General features: G+C 33.5%; 1 protein-coding gene across 7 annotated transcripts in view; it reads left to right on the plus strand.

The window, feature by feature from the left end:
* Window positions 1–19,480, plus strand: part of LOC129938587 (anoctamin-8) — a 111,198-nt gene that overhangs the window by 78,230 nt on the left and 13,488 nt on the right. For all 7 annotated transcript variants that reach the window (XM_056046237.1, XM_056046238.1, XM_056046240.1 and 4 more), the window contains 5 exons: window positions 16,495–16,630; window positions 16,724–16,854; window positions 16,941–17,345; window positions 17,456–17,785; window positions 17,894–18,295. In XM_056046237.1, the coding sequence (XP_055902212.1) occupies window positions 16,495–16,630; window positions 16,724–16,854; window positions 16,941–17,345; window positions 17,456–17,785; window positions 17,894–18,295 (1,404 nt within the window). The remainder of the gene's footprint in view (window positions 1–16,494; window positions 16,631–16,723; window positions 16,855–16,940; window positions 17,346–17,455; window positions 17,786–17,893; window positions 18,296–19,480) is intronic.

Below are 19,480 nucleotides of genomic sequence, written 5' to 3' on the forward strand. Positions count from 1 at the left end.
GTATGTACACATTATGTGGGGGCTAAAACTTAAGCCGAGAAAAATAATGTATATGCATATGAACATACGGAGCTATTCGCATAAGCTTAAGGATTTAATCATCATGTCAATTTTCAATTTAACATCTTTTCGAAAAAGAAAAGTTTTAATAATGCATGAATTTATTTCGAAACAAAATAAGTTTCAATATTAGTGTTGGAAAAGCCATCCGTAGTACAGTGGAAAATTATATGCATAACAAATAAAACATCTGCAGAAGAATCGATGTAGATATGTAAAAGCTAAAGTAAAATAAATTTTTTAGCAATTCTTTAAAAGATAACAAAATTCAAATCTTGTCAGACAACTTTGTTTAACTTTTGCACCCGATCCTGATAAGTCGATTTAAGTTGAAAGAGGTCCACTTGTTTCTGCTCTGGATCGTTTTAAAACTTCTCTAATTATGTCCTTCTTGTATTAAACATTTTACATTTAATACAACTACTGTTACTGAATACAATTTAAATTTTTGTAAGGCCACTAACAAGAATTCAAGAATTAAGCATCCTTCTCACTAAATTAGAATTTGACTTTGCTCAGAAAACAGTTGATGAATATGAATAACTGTCCATCTTCAGACCCTTTTGTGGTGATTGCTAATTTGTTTGAAGCAATCATTTACCTGCCCGATACTTACTCGTAATATTTACATTTCTTAAACTCAGCCAAAGTTTCATTTAATACTATAAATATTCTACTAATCATGTTAAAGTGAAAACTTAAAAAGATAACTCTATCGAACCTGATGGAGTTCCAACTATTGTCCGTAGAAAATGTATAAATGCTTTTCTTCTTCCCCTGATTCACTTACTCAAAATGTCTTATTTGCAAGTCATATTTCCGAAGTCTAAGAAAGTATCGCATGTTATTCCAGCCTATAAAAGAAGTCCAAAGAACGCTATCGCCATCCATCGCCCTAACATTTCCTACAGGAAATGTTCGAAAGCATTGTCTTCGAATCGCTTTCTTTAAAATGCAAATCCATTCTTTCTTTGATTTAACATGGTTAATAAGTTGGTAAATGTTACCAATCTTTTTAAATTTGTCACTGATACTTAAATTGTAATCCTCTCTTCATAAATTGACTGAACTCCTGTTTGTTAAAAAAAAAATATTGTCCATTTGACATCGTTTCAGTCTATTATTTATCATGCACCTTTCAGTGTACCGCCACTGTTAATTATCTTATAGCTATCAATAATGTTAATCAAATGCTCTATTGTGATTTGTCTGTTTACTTGGACGATATAAAAATTAATAAGCGCATCTCGTGATCTTCTGATATTAGTATATTATTCCTCCGTGGTGTAAAAAAGGTGTACAAAAACAAGCTTGAACTCAATGTCGGTAAGTACCACATCTTGAAAATCTCAGGCAAAAGCCTCCCTCCTCCCCCAGAATTTACTTTATCAATGGGGACTTAGTGCCAATAGTCGATTTTGCGAGTGATTAATTTGTCATTTGTGATAAAGAACTTAACTTTCGCTGCCACGTTGACAGCCACATGAACAATAAACACTTGGATATACGTCTCAAGTTTGGTCCCCCTATTAAACTACTCAAATTAAAAGGATTGAAGCAGTTCAACGTAGGTGTTTAAGATTGTTAATGCGTAATCTGCCTTTCAACTGTTTGGTCTTCAATATCTTGAAAGTTAACGTACAACCAAAGTTATTATTTCTATTTTTGATTTGTTAACTAGGAACCATTACTTCTCTGCTCTGTTAAATTGAGTCTCTTTCAAAATTAATTGCAGCTGTGTCAGACCCGTCCCGCTTTTCCTCATCCCTTACCATCGCTCAACTATAATCATATGTTTCGTGTGTTGCGCCATGATAACAATTTATCAAATATTTTTGTTATCAACGTCTTCTCCAAAATAGCGCCATCTGTTGCACGTGAAAATCAACACACAGCAAAACATTGATCTACATAGAAACCCATTTACTTCACTTATTATTTTATTCAGCTTCAATTTAAAATATGGAAAACATGAACACAAACTAAATTTAAATTCTTCCTGATACTTTCTTAACATAATTTCTTTTAACTAAAAATAATTTCTGGCCTGAATATCGCTAATTTTGTTTACGATTTTCTAAAAAATGTTTAATTTTAACAACTTTTGAATATTTTTGATCGTTTGTTTTGGAAATTTCTCACTGCACTATATGTGGACTCCTAAAAAAACTCGGCTATTATCATCAAACCTCAAGACCTAGATAAAACAGCTAAAGACAATTCAGTTCCTTGTATATACCTAACTATACCTTCACTTCCTCGCGCCATATGCCCCGTCGAAATCTTGTTGCCTTAAACTAAATTAGTTATGTTTATGTTCCTCCCTTAGCCGCACTCGTCTTAGCTAATCCAATGGAAGGAAAAGCTGCTTTACTGCAGATGTCACAAACCTCACAACGAGACAAAGCTGGAAGCCAAAAACTTTAGCCATCAGGCGGATAGATAGACGAGCTACCATAAACAAACTTGTCATTATATACGGCAATAATAATAATATATTCTCTTTGCCTACCAATGTTGAATTAATATCCTTATTGCTCATTAAATAACCATAAACCATTTATTTATCATACTGTAGACTGTAGGGCGTATATAAGGAGACATATACATGAAAGCAGACATATCCTTCCACTTGGTATAATGATAAAATATCCTATTAAATTTTGAGAATGCTTACCTAACCCACATTTTCATTGCCAGTCGGCATCCGCCACGCCATCTCCATGTCATCGTCGTCATTATCATCATCATCATTATCGTTATCGTCGTTCGTCAATATCGTCCTTGCCTCCTCATCGTCCCTCTTTGCTTCTAGAGCATAATATCCTTGATCCTTTTGCAAATATTTTAAATGTTTTCCTGCATAATATTATTATTTATTTAAATACTACCTCAGGTTATATTGACATTCAGAAGTTCAGCTGGCTATATTCTCTTTCTCTGTCTCTTGAAAAAACAAAACATACCTCCTTTTTCGTCTCGCTGTTTTCCAACACCTGTCAACCAAAAGTATAAATACACGCAAATATAAAATATAAGCAAATATGGAATTCTGTGTTTTGTCGTTGTCGATTTTGTCAGTTAAATAACGCGACACAAATGCAATCGCATAACGAAGAAATGGTATGAGTGTGTGTTTCTGTGTCGTTGTTTGGTATGCCACGAAATTCACCAAAAATGTCCCTGGAGCTGTTTTTTTGCTAACTGTTGTGCTATAGAATCATCATCATCATCATAGCTGAAAACAACACTGATGTGATGCTGGATGATGCTGCTGCAAAGTGTCATCATTATAAATGAATGAAATACTAAATGCATTCATTGCGCTGTGTCATTGTGGCAGCTGTCAGGTTTTGTGTTTATACCGCCATCAGGCATACCGCTACCGCACTCTTTACTATGAGGCATAATAGTTGAAGTGTATTATATTCTTTCTCTCATTTAGAGACCAAAATTTATATAAAAAAATATAATATTTTGTTGAACACTTCACTCAAGAACACCTCTGGGATATGTGACATAATTTCCATTTTAATTTTTAGGTTTTTTTCTGTAGGGCGGGACAAGAGGGTATATTTTTGTTGTCTGTTCTTAAATTCTTTTCGATTGAATAGAATTTGTTGCTGTCATCTACATTTGTTCAAACACTTAAAGCTGGTGTTACATCCACGATATGATAATAATTCATTCACTACCGTAGTCGCGAAATGAATTAATCAATTAAAAGCGGCGGGCACTGTTGAAGGATATGTCAGAGAATTAATTTAATTTTTCATTATATTTTGACAATAAAACTTGTTATAGTGGAACAAGTAATGTAGAGAAATTGGACGAAACTAAACACGTTCACAGAGATTTCACAATGGAAGATGACATCTTCTATCATAAGCTAAATTATGTCCTTAATCCTTATGTCACACCTGATATTGTTCAGGTTTGTCTACTTTCAAAAAGCACATTGATGACATCCAATCTCTTTTTTGTTTTATGTTTGGATATGTCAAAATAATAACTTTTCGTTTTTCGCTCAGTTTGCAATGAACTAGCTGTAATGATTTGCGAAGTTATGAATTCGACTGTGATTTATTATAACCAATCCAAACATTTCAAATATTTTGTTTTAGTCGTGTGGTTTTCAATCTGGCAATCCATTTTTGGACTGTCTTTTTCACAGCTGTCACTTGATGTATGCATAGACTTACTTACCTGCAAATTTATCTCCAAAATTATGGTTCTATTCGGTCGATGCATCAATTGATTAAATTCATCTTTTGATGAGCGCATTATCTTTCGTCGGATTCCTGTAGATGGCGTGGACTCCAAGATCGTGCGATTCAACACCGCTGGACAATTTTCGTGGGCTTATGTAAAGTCCCTTAAAAAGACAGATAAGCCTGCGACGATTGACGATATATAAGAGAATAACAGGTCGTATTATTGCTGACATACGGCAAAAAGTGGTCGAAAATTGGGTTTCTCGGCTGAAATTTATTCCATCTATAATAATACTAAATTGTTGGACATGACATTAATTTTTACCTATGCGTTTTCTATTTCTTCTTGAAAAGCACATGTCTAAGAAAAAACTCCATTATAAAATAAAGGTTCTTTGAAACGTGCGTTAGGTCTTTTCGCCCAAAACCATAACGTCCAGATCCTAAAATTTCATAAAGCCCAAAATTGGACACAAAGCTCAAAAAGTTAAAAAAAAATCACCGAAAATCCAAATTGAATGTGGCAACGCCCAAATTGTTAGTTGTCATTTTGCCCAAAAGAATTTTGAATTTGGGCTTTATGACATAAGATAGAGATTGTGGTTTTAATCATTGCGATTAGTATGATTTCTTTTGTTCCTTATGTCTTATCACCCAAAGACATATAAACCAAATCATAAAATGGCTTAAAGCCCCAAAAGAGAAATTTCGTAAAAAATATCTGTAAGCAAGCAAAAATTTCTTTTTATTTCACTTTGAAAATTGGTCATATTTCGCTTTTGAAAGAGGTTAAATAAAGCTAAACATATTTGTCAAACTTTTTTGACGTTTCTTTGGCGATCTGACAGATAAATTAAGAACTCAAAATGTCATAATGGCAAAAATAAACAAACATTTTGACAGAATGCCCAAATTTTGAAACATATGCCATCTTTTGGGCGATATGTCAATTATTAATTTAAGTATTATGATATCTTAAAACTAATTTGAGCAGTAGGACATTGATTTTGGGCTTTTTTTAGGCGATATGACGTTACCTTTGATTTTTTTGGGATGTCATAAAATCCAGTAAAATGTTTTACAGCAACAGCAAAATTTTCAACTTAAACTTACTTTTCATATTAAATGAAACTAATTTTAAACGTTATTTCTTTTGTTAATGTGTATAATTTGAAATAAACGGCAAGAGTTTTAGTTCCAGTTATTTTTTGCTAAGTTAGACTAGAAACGTCAAAAAATACACAGTCTTGAATTACTCATTAGTCAAAATGCGAATAAAGTCTTTCAGAGGACTTCAAAGTCATCATGCATAATGCCAAAATATTAATAATGTGTTTTAATAACAACCTTTAATATAAGATTAGAATTTGTTGGGCTTGAAGCACTTAATGCCTTCATACCTTCATATCTATGAATGATTTAATGCCTTCATACCTTCATATCTATAAATTACTCTTCTACAAACATATGTACATATTTAGATCCACTTAAATTTCTTTTTGGCAAGGAATTTGGACACAAGATATCTCTTAAAAATGCAGTACCTTTTCATTTTCCTTTTCTTCATGATAAATATCTACGAAAATTGGCAAAAGGTCGGGAATTTTACGGTTCGTTGGACTTTTTACAATGTTGTGTTCATTATATGCCAATTAGATATGACACAAGTCCTTATTTAGGTGTGTTTTGCCATTGAGTTAAAGTTTGTAAATACCTTAATATCTATTTATATTATTTTTTTCTTGCTTTAAAAAATGAATGATTATTTACTTTGTTATTGAGGAGAGTTACCATGATAACCCTCGGAATAACAAATCAACTCAGATGAAAATTATTCAGTATGATTAAGAAGAAATTACAGATATGGACAAAATAATAGAAACAGTATTCATGTTCGCTCTTTTAAGAACACAAAAAGGTATTTGTGGAAAATAAATGCTACACAGATAGATTTTTAATAATTTATTGTTTGAATGGAAACATTTTTTTTAAATATAATAATTAGAAATAATGATAATTATGTTGTTTCATCCTGAAAATATATTAGCAGCAATGTTAGAATGCTACATTTTTTTAGTGAGAAAGTAACTTGACGGTAAAAGTATTTCAAATTCTAAGAATATTTTGCAGTGACATCCTTATTTTTAATAACTGATTCCACTGTTCGCCCCATGGAATTCTTTAATTTTTCACATGCCTCTACGGGTATGGAATACCCTTTGATTTTTCAACCACAGCTCATCTTTCTTTTGGTTTTACAATATCCGATCGTTCGCCTTAGAATTGTGATCACTATTCCATAACATTGATTTTGTTTTGTGCTTCGTGTCATTAACATGAACTCCCATTTAGTTCATTATTACTTCCTCTTCAATAAATGGTAGCATGATTGAATCTTATATGTAGACATAAGCCACAGCGCACATATTATCTTTGATACGAAATATTGGACCTGCACCAGATGCTCAAAAAGACCCTCAAATTATTATATTCCCAACACCGTGTTTCACTGTCTTCTGTGTACATTTTGAGGTAAACTTCTTGTTTTTTTGGCCTCCTTCACATACATTTTTCCATCGGAAGTAAACAAATTGAACTTCGTTTCATCAGACCACAAATCGTCATTCGAATAAGAACGGTGCAACTATTTGTTTGCAAAAGCAAGTCTTTGTATAATGTTTTTCTTGCTCCAAAACGTCACTTTTCGTGGACTTCTACCAAAAAGACTTGTTTCTAATACTCGGTTTCTTATTGTTTTAGCTGTCACTGGTCCGTTGCATTCATTTCTGAGTTCTCTTTAAGAAAGAAATGGCTTGTTCTTACCTATTCTTACCGATAGTGTATAAAAACGGGAGAAGTTTATCTTTTCCTTCTTTTGGGCTTGAATGTAGAGTTTCAAACACTTTTTTAGATTAGTTTAAGATTTTTGCAATTTCAAACACCGTTTTTCCAGCTTGTCTTAGTTTTTTCGTCACTTTGCGTTTAAAGCGAGTATAATGTAATCCACGATCCATATTTATTAAAATTAATAATGACTTTTAAAAATTTGTCCATTCGCATTCAAAAAATATTGGTCCTTACGTAAGAATAGCAGTTAAAGTAGCTTGTTTATATTATTTTTTCCAGCTGAAATCATCATTGACCTCAAACTTTTCACCATTTTCGCAAGACAATTTTACCATTTAAGAGCATCATTATAAATGATTTAAATATAGAAAGACTAACGACAAAAGACTTAATTGCTAAACAAAATATTGTGTATTGAAAATGATGAAGATACTTGTTTCTATTATTTTTTCCAACACTGTTTATTCCTCTTGACTGAGCACTTCCTTTATAAAAGTTGTGCCAGTGATTATTTTTTTGTTTTGAAATTATTGATATAAAAATGGTTTTTTAACAAACAACATTTCAAAAAACCAAAACAAAGCCATAATATAGCAAACTTAACTCCTTGTTGATTAAATTCCATTTATTACACTACATCATCCCACTGTTATCTTAATAGTCCTGTCGCGACAAAAGTGCTACAAGTTAGACTATAATATAAAATTAATGGGTCTCCTATAACACTATGACTATAATTATATAAACGAATAAATTGACCAAAGGTTTGATAAGGGAGGGCAAGGAAAAAAAAGTATACAACACAAGGGAGAAAATATTTTTGTTTAAAACGAAAGCTTTACATAATTAGTGTTACCAGATGTTGTACAATTTATTTCAGCTGAAAATTTTGCTGAAATGCAATGGATTCGGCATACAAATTGTAGGTTACCTACTTCCCAGAAATTACTCAGTCACAGAAACTGTTGAGAGTTATAAGACACTAGACCCTTCTTCTCTACGGACAGTTGCACTACCTAAAAAAAAAACATGACACATCGCACAGTCTTGCTGGAATCAGGTACTTCTCGTTTAACAGCTGTTTGTAGCGGTCGCGGTTAATTGTTCAAAAAGCTTACCCCCTCGCTTGCTATCAAGTCAACCCGAAAGATCCACGACTTATAAGTCTATCGTCATTTCCTCTTAAGACCTTAAAAAGATTGATTGATATTCAATTAAGGGCAAGTATTGATACAAAACTTTTGTATATGTCTCAACATGCCTACTGTAAGGCCAAATTAGTGGACACGGTGTTCACTTTGGTTGCTTTCTTTACCCTCAAAGGCGCTTTTAACAACGTAGACATATCTATGTGCAATCACATCCGACCTAACATCTCTGAACGTAGAGAGTTCGCTTGGGAAGTTTATTAACTTAATGCTAACTAGCAGAATAATTAACCTAAAACTGGGAAACTTTTCTCCTAGAAGATTCGTAGTAGAGGGACACCGATCTATCCCCTTTTCTTTGCAGCCTAGTGGAAAATGATATCCTTACCGGTCTGGATGCGGAGAGCTTTAGAATGATTGCATGTGCAAACGGCGGCGTTGCTATAGCGGTTTCAGGAAGGCATTTTAACACCCTTAAAGAACCCTCACAAAACCGAATTAGTCCTATTTTCAAGGAGATACAAAATTCCATTTGTTAATCCTCCCAATATTAAAATAATCTAATTAAAGTTGTTCGAAGAGGCTAAGTATCTGGGTCTCATTTTAGACAAAAAACTAAATTTAAAACGCAATACTCAAGAAAGAGTCCAAAAAGATACTGGAGCTCTCTTTTCTTGAAAATAAAAGATATTGGTATTAAATGAGGCTTACAACCCAGAACAGCATTGACTACACACATCAATAATCAGGCCGATTTAAATGTACGTTGTGGCAGTAAGGTGGAATGCTTTAGACCTTGACAAACTAAATAAAGCCCAACGTTCATCTTGTCTTTATTTAAGCGAATCGCTTCACACGACCCCATCTGTGGCACTAGACACCCTACTCTACCTTACACCTCTTAATAAAGTTGGCAAACAAAAAACCGTAAGCTCTTCTACTAACCTAAAAGCTTCAGCGCTGTAGGTTAATAACAACACTGCCCACTCGGTAATTCTTAAGTATATAAAATCAATTCCAAAGCACACAGACTACATTCCCCAACTAAGATTCGACAGAAACTTCTAGATTTCTATACTTTCCAGAGCTTTCTGGAAAGGTAGGACATCCACTATTACAAAGATGGATCAAAAACAAGGGGTTGGTGGAGGTGCATACTCCGAACGAGTAGCGTGTTCCAGGCGGAACTTTGGCGATAAAATAAGTCTTTTCCTGACATAAAGAAAACATGATATCAACATCTAATATCCACATTTTTTCAGTAAGTCAAGCCAATTTTAAGTCTCTGGACTCTATGCCTTCAAACTCTATAGCTTAACACTGGCCTACACCAGGTTTAAAGCGATCAAGGTGCTTGCCGATCGCATATAAGCTCGATAATCGGTGTCATAACAGGGCACTGTCTAATAGAAAAGCACGCCACTCGACTAAGCGTATTCTGAAATGACTTGCGGTAGCTGTATGGACGAGGAAAAGGAAGAAACACATGTACATGTCCTGCTCTATCCCAAAAACGCAAGAATTAACTAGGAAAATTCTTTTATAATGATCTACACCATTTGAATCATATAAACATAAGCAACATCTCGCGTTTCGTAAAGGGACTTAAACAAGTTTCATTAAGCTTAGAAGATAGCCTCAAGATTCATGTGGCATTAAACTGGCCTTAGTGTGTCCAACTTTAACATAACCTTGCCTAACCTTACCTAGCTTCAGCGAATGAAGAGGCTTCTTTTTTTTTTAAATGACCTTCATCGGCTAAAATAATCGCGTCTGTAAGGATTTAACTAATTTAAGAATCGCTATGACAAAAAAAAGATAACATTGTTTATCCTTCCTCTCTTGAAAGCTTTGAGATTTATTTTCTGTTATCAAACAGAGATGGAGCTATTAATTGCTTAAATCCTTTCTATTTCTCTTACGCACCCTGTACTTAATATCAATAATAAAGTTAAAGGTCTAAACTCTTCATACTCCATATTTTATAGTTTATACTCTTTTGAAAATAACCTCAAAAACACAAGTTTACAGTTGGTCACCATAAAATACAGAAAGAGGTAAACCAGTAAGTAATAAAATAAAACTTAGAAAAGAGGTTAATGTGGAAGGTAAAAGTGCTGAATCATTCACCTCTCTTGACTTAAAATATGTATATACATAAACAGAAAACTGTTGGTATATCATGGGGAATACATTTTAATTAGATTTCGGCATACCTATGCGCATATACTTTGTTCACTCTAAAATATATTTTACTTAATTTTGTGTTACGTATACGCCATAGTACCCAAGTAAAGAGATTCAAATATACATATATAGCACAGTACTACAATTATTTTTCACATTTTTTTTAAGGTTTTATATCACCGAGTGTCATTATTTCAAGTGCTTCGATAATTGTGTTTAGGAACGTGTTTGTTTAATTTTTGAAAGAGGTCTGGGGGTCTAGGCACTTGTATATTCTTTAATTGCAAACAATCATATTTTGCAAAGAGAAGTAGTTCTGCAATTATTTTTTGTTTATGTACATTATAATAAGGAAATTTCCGTTGTTAAATGATTGTAATTAAGTGTTATAACAAGGACCTTTTTTTTGTATGTACTTGCTCAGTATCAATTATGAACAGAGATAAAAAACATTTCGACGACAATTCCACCTTAAATGATAGTGTAATGAATCTCGCAGTTCATATCTTAAGAACCAGTGGAGGTATCAATTAAAAAAAATGTTGTTTTATAGATAGTAAAGATCCGAATAGCATTTTCCCCATTTTTCTAAAGAGGCCAAAGTGCTGCTTAACTCTCCATCCTTTCTAATCTACAGCTCTCTTTCTGAGTGAATAGAAAACAGCATTTGTCAAGCCTGTCCCTTAAAAAGGCGAATCCTCCTTCTATCCTTCTAACTATAGTCCAAATGCACTTAAGTCCCTTCTTTGCAAAGTCATGGAAAAGCTGAATAATTTACCAGCTTAAAAAATAGCTCGAAGAAAGAAAGCTTCTTAATGACCAGCAGTACGGATTCCGTAGCAATAGATCCACCGGTGATTTGATGGTTTATCTAAACTAAACAAACAGTTTAACAAATTCTTACATCGTTGTAAAGAAAGTAAGATTATTGCATTTGATATTTTGAAAGCTTTTGGAAAAGTTTGATACCAAGCTTATGGTATTGATGATCTCCTTCGTTGGGATAATAACTACCTTTCTAACCCTTCAATACAAATTGTATTGTGCGGTTTTAATTCAGGAATTCAAAATTCCATTTTGTCTCCGACACTCTTCCTTATATTCATATATCATGTCTATCACTTCTAATCCATTAAATTGGTTGGCCAACGAAAAACCCCCAGCTATTCTTATTCATTTCTAGATTCACATCTTTGTCCTTCGGATGGGGAACTTCAATGACAGCGTATGTTTAGCTCATTAAATTCCGATCTCGACAGTATTGTCACATGTTGAATTATAAACTGTCTAAATTTATTGTCTCTTGTTGTTCGTGCTTAACTTATGTGAATCCAATGGTGCTTTCCAAGAGTGGCGCTTGCATTGAGGAAACTATTTTTCGTTAAGTACTCGGTAAGTGTATGAAAGATCACCCATTATGGAATGAAAATATATTCGAAATTGCGAAAAATGCTTAAACTTCTCAAACGGTTCAAGAAATTTAATAGGATTTTAATTTACAAAGCTTTCATTCCTTCAAAACTTGAATATAACTTGTATGTTTGGGCCTCTAAAGTAAGTTTAAGTCCTATTGATAGAACCCGTAAATGAACTTTGTAAATAATATCTGATAGAACTACAACCGAAACATTTATATCACTCGAACACCGCCGCAATGTTTCCTGTCTTTCTTTGCTTTATCGATATTTTTACAAAAAATTCAAAACATAGGAAAGCAAGGCATAGTGGCTTACAACTCTCAAGCATTGCTGTGTGCTATTCAGCTCAGGGATGAAGGGACCTACAATTTATACGCTGAATCCGAACGGCGTTATTGAGAAATAATTTTTAATGGCAAGAATTACTCTTGAATGATTTGTCAATTGCTCGCAAGAGGCAGTACCCGGGAAAAAACATGTGTTTTTAGATGGCACAGGCAGGGGTTGAACAAACTAACCATCACGCCATGATTACTAAAGGGTTTTTCAATTGGAGCGGGTAGATTTTTTGTTTGTTATTCAATTGCTTATACCAAATTATGGCAAATAACATGATTAAGCAGCACATTCAAATGATATAACTTTATTATTAAAATGTGTGTTCGTAAACGCAAACGTTGCGCGCATTATGCCCATTTTATGGTAGACGTGGTGGCCCTTCACAGTCGACTCTTCAACGTTTGGTGGCTAAATTTGAGAAAACCGGTTCTGTAAACAATCAGCCAACACAACACGCGTACGTTCAAGGAAGATAAGATCGGTCGAGAACATCACCGTTCCTTGAAAGTTTACAGCAGAACCTGAGGCAGTGTATTCCTCGCCGTGCACCAGAACTCGGCCTTTCGCAGTCTTCAACTTGGTGAACTTTGTGTCGGGACTTGAACCTACACCCATACAAGATCCAACTGACCCAGGAGCTCGAAGTTCATCACCATAGACAACGTCGTTTGTTCGCTGAAGTTTGGAAGAGGACATTTTTTGATAAATGGCTATGTTAACAAACAAAATTGCCCTATATAGAACGACAACAAACCACGCAAGGTTCACATGTTGATAATACATCCTCAAAAAGTTACCCTCGTCCATACTTTTTTGCAAACGACGTTAGTGAGGCGATCACCGTCAACAGCGAACGCTACATAACGATAATAACTAATTTCTTATGGCCCAAGTTAACGCATATGGACCTAGACGACATTTGATTCCAGCAGGACGGCGCTACGTGCCACACAGCAAACGCCGCGATTGACATTTTGCATGAACGATTTGAGGGTAAAGTTGTCTCTCGCAGGGTTAATGTGAATTGGCCACCAACGTCATACGATTTGACCCCGGTAGACTTTTTCTTGTGGGGTTTCTTGAAGTCGCTGGTCTATGCAAATAAACCACAATCGACTGATAGACTAAAGATGATCATAACACAGACCAATGCTCAAATTCAATCGGATCCATGCGGAAGAGTCATTGAAAATTGGAACACTCGGATCCATGCCACTGTAAGCAGCCGAGGCGCGCATTTCAATGATGTCATATACCACACTTATTGGCATACATGCGCCTTTCAAATAAAAAAAATAATTTTGTTAAAACCTCACACACAGCTTGTTTTCATTTCAACATCTACGCGCCCTTATTTAAAGAACTCCTTACTTACTTTTACAAACAATGTTATGTTCAATTATCCAGTTGTATTGACCCACTTCCAATCATAGTGATTCTTTTATACCCGCACATCGAGAATGTGAAATGCTTTACCCAACTAAGTTTTATCCTCTTATTTTTATATTCAAAACTTTAAGACCATCGTACACCGATTCGATGCTTAAACTTTAAACATTTTATGGGTATTAAAAACCCCTTAAGTTCCTGTTAATTATGAACACATCAAAAGATACAGGAAGAACTTTCAAAAAATTATTATAAAAAGTAAGAATCTACAAAAAAAATTGGTAAAAACTTTTGTTTGAATCGAATATCTCTAGAATAATTCAAAATTATTTTATGTTATGCAAACTTATAATGTTTTCAGAAAAATCAATCGCAATTTTTTTAGAAGAATTATAAACTTTACAAAAATGGTACTAAATTTTGAACTTCCCATAGGAAGTTATTGTAATCGGTCCGATTTGTCGAATTAAAATTTTGATATTTCTCTACGTTCAAAGGTCCCTAGAGTCGAAATAAAAGATTTCAAGAGAGTTCTGCGCATGCTTGTGTACGTACGTTCACGATGTTTGTTTCTTTGTCCATATCTCAAGATCCTGTAGAGATATCAACTTAAAATAAATTTTCTTATACACACAATAATGTAGGAAGATGGATTAAGATGCAGAAAAGACCCTCAAAAAAATTTAGTGGGTGGTTTTTTTACCAAAGCAATTTTTAAAAAAATGTTGGTTAACCCAAAATATTTCACGAACCAATAACGCTAGTAGCTTGAGGTAAATTTTATATTATATACTGTAACGTGATACCACACGAATATATTTTTGAAAATAATCACAAAAAATCAAAACTTAAAAAAAATAAACATTGCGAAAAGTAAAAAAAATGATTTTCGACTAAAATATCCTTTGAAAAATTTGAGACTATGGCTTCGAACTAATTTTGTTTTATAAGAAACATGATTTTCAACATTCGGTAAAATGTTGAGAAAATTCGATTTTACAGTTTCTTAAAAAATAGTACTTCAAAAATCTTTTCAAAAATTAAAAATATTGGCTTCAAACTTATTTTATCTCACAAAAAATATTGTTTTCGACACTAAGTCATTTTTTTTTATAAAAATCCAAGAGTTAGTTTTTTTTTTATAAAAAATTAAAATGTACAAAAAAAAGAATATGCTAAATTGGTAAAAATTGATTTTTGGTTCTCGATATCTCGTGAATGGTGGAAGATATTGACTTCAAGTTAATTTCATTCATCCAATTTGTATTTGTTTATGTACAAAATAAAAACTTTTAAGAAATGCGACTTCAATTGCTCAAAAATTGGGTTTCGACTAAAAATCTCGTTAACAAATATAGATTTTAAATCAAACTTTTTCATTATATGAAAAATATTGTTAGTAATTTTAAAATTTCAAAGAATAATTAATCCGTCAACTTTTGAACAAAACAAGAAAACCTACAAAATTTTAAGCTAGATACATCGACAGACGGATACTGGGAAGTTATCAGCTTGGGTATCTTAGCCTCTATTCAAAAATGGGGTTTCGACTAAAAATTTCAGGAACAAAAGTAGATATGGAAGTCGAACTTCTTTTTTCATACGTAAATTATTATTGCAAACTTTTAGTTAGTTTATAGAAACATTTAACTGACAACTTTTTTTTTACAAAACACGAATAAGATAAAGTATATGATAAGAATTGGTTTTCGACTTTAGTATTATGAGTACAAAGAGCCTTAAAACTGATAGCCACGGATGGGAAGTTGTCAGAGAGGGTCGCATCGTTTTTTACTATTGGTCTTATACCATAGCCCCTTAATCCATTTAAAGATATTTTTAAAAAGCTGATTCAAATGAATTTGATTAATTAGAAACCGTAATTATTTCAATTCGTCCCATAATCCCCAAAATATTTCAATTATTTAATATTGAAATCCTTAATTTGATATATCAAAGGAACAACTCGAGCGCATTACTAATGAATTAACTTTTGATTACAAAATATACTTGTTGCCTTAAATTCCAAATGAAATTATATTCAAGTGTTTATATTTACAAAACCTCCCTTAATAAAATATGAAACCAACAAAAATTAAATTCATTAGTATACGATGATAATTATGATGATAATAATTATAAACACATTTATATAGATAGAAATCCCAAAGGAAGAAAAACCATTACCTACTCTGGGATATACAATAATTACACTTGAAACTTGACTGACTCCATAAAACACACAAAAATAAACCAATTCTCATACAATATAATTTTTCGTTTGTTCTTTATATACGAATATAAATAAACTCAAGTCTTATTTAATTAAAAGTTAATTTCGACCAGAGGGATTAAAATTTATTTTATTTTTTTTTTATCCAGCCGAAAATTGAAACATTTGTAGATATAAGACCGGCAACCAAGGGCACTACTGTATACATAGGTTAAGTTAACGTTATAGTTCCTATATAGGCAAAGCACTGGACTTTATACTTAGAGAAAGACGAAGGCTTATAAAAGGTTTAATTAAATATCATCATGAATACAGTTTTTGTTTATTTTTGAGCTTTCGTGTTGTTTTTGTTCATATATTCGTATAAAGAAGAAAACCACGCATATTTTAACTTTTAAATTAAAAAAACAAAGCCTTAGTCATTTTGCAACCTACAAAAATAGTTCAATGTCACAAACACACAAACAAAACAAAAATTCCTTAATCCTTAATTGCGCCCAGCAATCGAAAAAAGGATTAATTTTTCATCATCATCATCATCGTGATAAAATAAAAAGAAAATAAATCTTAAAACAAATCTAACCCTAGATAAAATTTATATGTATAGTATCTTCCTCTCTTTCTTTCTCTCCTCTCTTTCTCTATCTCTTATTCCACAGGATTGGTGGGATGAAAAACTACCCGAAGAAAGTGTCCTGTGTTGTTTAAGTGTGATACCAAAAGTTTTACTTGCCGGTGCCATCACTTTAATGGACGAAGCATATTACAAGTTGGCTGTTTGGCTCAATGACAGGGGTAACTCCTAAGTTCCAACAACAACAACAATCTGAACTTTTGACTTCCTGAAACTAAAAATAATCCATCTCCTTATTTTTGTTTTGCTTCTAGAAAACTATCGTCTTCAGTCGAAGTATGAGAATCATCTCATTGCCAAGGTTGCACTATTTCAATTTGTGAATTCATTCCTATCGTTGTTCTACATTGCCTTCTATCTCCGTGACGAGGAGAAGCTTAAAGAGGTTCGTTTTCTTCATCTTCAAATCCACACAGATAGAATCCTTATCATGCTCTCTGGTTGTTTTTGTTTTGGTAAAATCCAATTTAGCAACTAGCTGGGCTGTTGATTTCACGTCAAATAATCGGAAATCTACGTGAATCCGCTCTGCCATATTGCATCGAACAATGGAAACTGGCACGGCTGAGTTTTACAATGTGGGGAGCCCTCAGCCCGACACAGGATGTCAATCGAACAATTCTCGATGCACAGCTGCAGCAACAACCTATAACGTCGGCATCGTCGCCGTCGTCGGCGTCGTCGTCGTCATTGCCTAAGAGTCCTAATAATGATCCCATCATTGATGGGGGACATGATACAACCAAAGTCGAAGCAGCAGGAGGAGGAACCAGTCCGGTGATTCCCAGCCCGAATTTACCAGCAATGGGTTCGTTGTCATCACCGGCCACAAAACGGAATATTGGACAGGCGGAAATCGAAAGCTCTTTGTTCAAGGTAGTGTATCCGTGCATTTTATAGCTGGTATATAGTAATAGGCTAGGCATGGACATTTTAAAGGTTGAGTGAATTTAAAACACGCTCTCTATTTTCCCCCCTTTTTGTAGTACGACGGCACATTTTCGGATCACCTCGAGATGTTAGTGCAAATGGGCTATGTGGTGTTGTTTTCGGCTGCCTTCCCGTTGGCTGGGATTTGTGCGCTGGTTAATAATTTAATGGAGATACGGTCGGATGCATTTAAACTGGCACACGTCCATCAGAGGCCCTTCGGCCAGAGAGTGGCCAATATTGGGACATGGCAGAATGCATTGAGTGTTTTGAGTTTGGCAGCGGTTATAGTCAATTGTGCATTGATTGGCTTATCCGGTCAGGTGTCAAGGTTATGGCCTGGATTGACAACGACTCAGACAATTATTTTAATTGTTACATTGGAGGTTTGTTTTACTTGTTTTTTGAAATGTATTTGCTAAGTATATCTACACTAATCTTAAAGCCTTTATTTAACCTGTGTTTATGTTTTTTGTTCTTAATCTAATTTTAAGCATATAATGCTGGGATTACGGTCAGCTTTGACTTGGCTTCTTCCTGAACTGCCATCATGGTTGGCGGCTGAAATTGCGCGTGCCGAACATTGTCGTCGGGAAATGCAGTGTAAAGGAACTACACCTAGACCTACACCCCCTACCCCACCATCGACAACCTCTATCTCACATCAAGATCACGAACAAATGACCCCCATGGATGCAGCAACAACCAATGATCAGTCTTTGGAAAGCCAATTGGCTGAAGATATTTTATATCAATCACCAGATCAATTATTGCATCAAACAAATTTGTTGCAATTCGAAGAGATTCCATTTGTGGGTCGTTTGGATAGAAATTTCGATACTGATGCAAATATTTTTGAAAATAGGGATTCTTCACCGGATTCACCACCATCACAGGTAAGTTTTAAAAAAAATCTAAACTTTCTCGAAATTAATATAATTTGTATACATTGAAAATCAATAATAAATAAATGAGCACTTGAAGAAATGATATTCAGGATGTTTGAACTTATTTGTTTCAAGACCTAGTGTCTTACAACTGTTAATTATGTTTGAGTCTGAATAATTGAATGGATCAAAGGGACTTATACTGACATGTTGTAAAAACAGAACAAAACTCAGCATATTTAAAAACACTTATTGATTGTAATAATAATATTCATAGGGAAGTTACTTTTATGAGACAGGGTCCAATGGTAAAATTTTAAGGTCCAACAGACTTTATCTTCATATTTTATTTTGTTTTGAATATTAAGAAGTTTTTCAAGAAATGTATGAAAATAAGTGGTTCCTAGTTCCTAGTTCTTGCCCAGTAAAGCCCTTATTTTCCACAGTTATATATTAATTTCGTCTCCATTTCTTCAAAGACTAAAAATGAAGCTAGTTCTGAAATCTTCTAAACTTTTGCAACACTTTCGGATCATTTTGGTATTACAATTATTGTAAAGCTCAAACATTTATAATCCGTTCTTGCCATTGCCACTTACACCATAAAGAAGGTTTACAAATACAACCTTTCCCACTCAAATGTCCCTTGCGATAGAAACATTTCGAATTGTGAATTAATCAAAGAGTTAATATTAATCTCAACTACGCATTTAAAAACAAGCTCCAAAAAATGCATCCGTCTCCACAAGCATTTAAAGAAATTGACAAAATTACTGGTAGAATATTTTTCGGTAGCAATATCTCTTAATAAGTTAGCCTTGATTTAGTTGATAATCAATCAAGAATGAATGCCTTTCAAAATTTCTTCTTAGCTTTACACACAGAAAAGATTACAAATTTAGATAGTAACTTAACTAGCAAAGTTTGTTTCATGATACAACATTTGTTTTCTTTTGGTACTTCTCCTTTTACTTATCCAACTAAGAATCGTCAGAAAATTAAGGTATGTGTATGAAATATCGTTTTAGGAAAATGCTGCCTTTCCTTCCACAGTTTTCTATCATTTTGGAAAAAATCAAAATTATAACCAATTGCAAAAAATAAACCCACCAAAGATAATCCGAGTTTTAAATCCTTATCACTGTCATTTTTAACCTAGGAAAAGTTTTCGAAAAAATGCATTCACATGTAAAC

Source organism: Eupeodes corollae, chromosome 1 (genome assembly GCF_945859685.1).
Source record: "Eupeodes corollae chromosome 1, idEupCoro1.1, whole genome shotgun sequence".
Taxonomy (NCBI): Eukaryota; Metazoa; Arthropoda; class Insecta; order Diptera; family Syrphidae; genus Eupeodes; species Eupeodes corollae.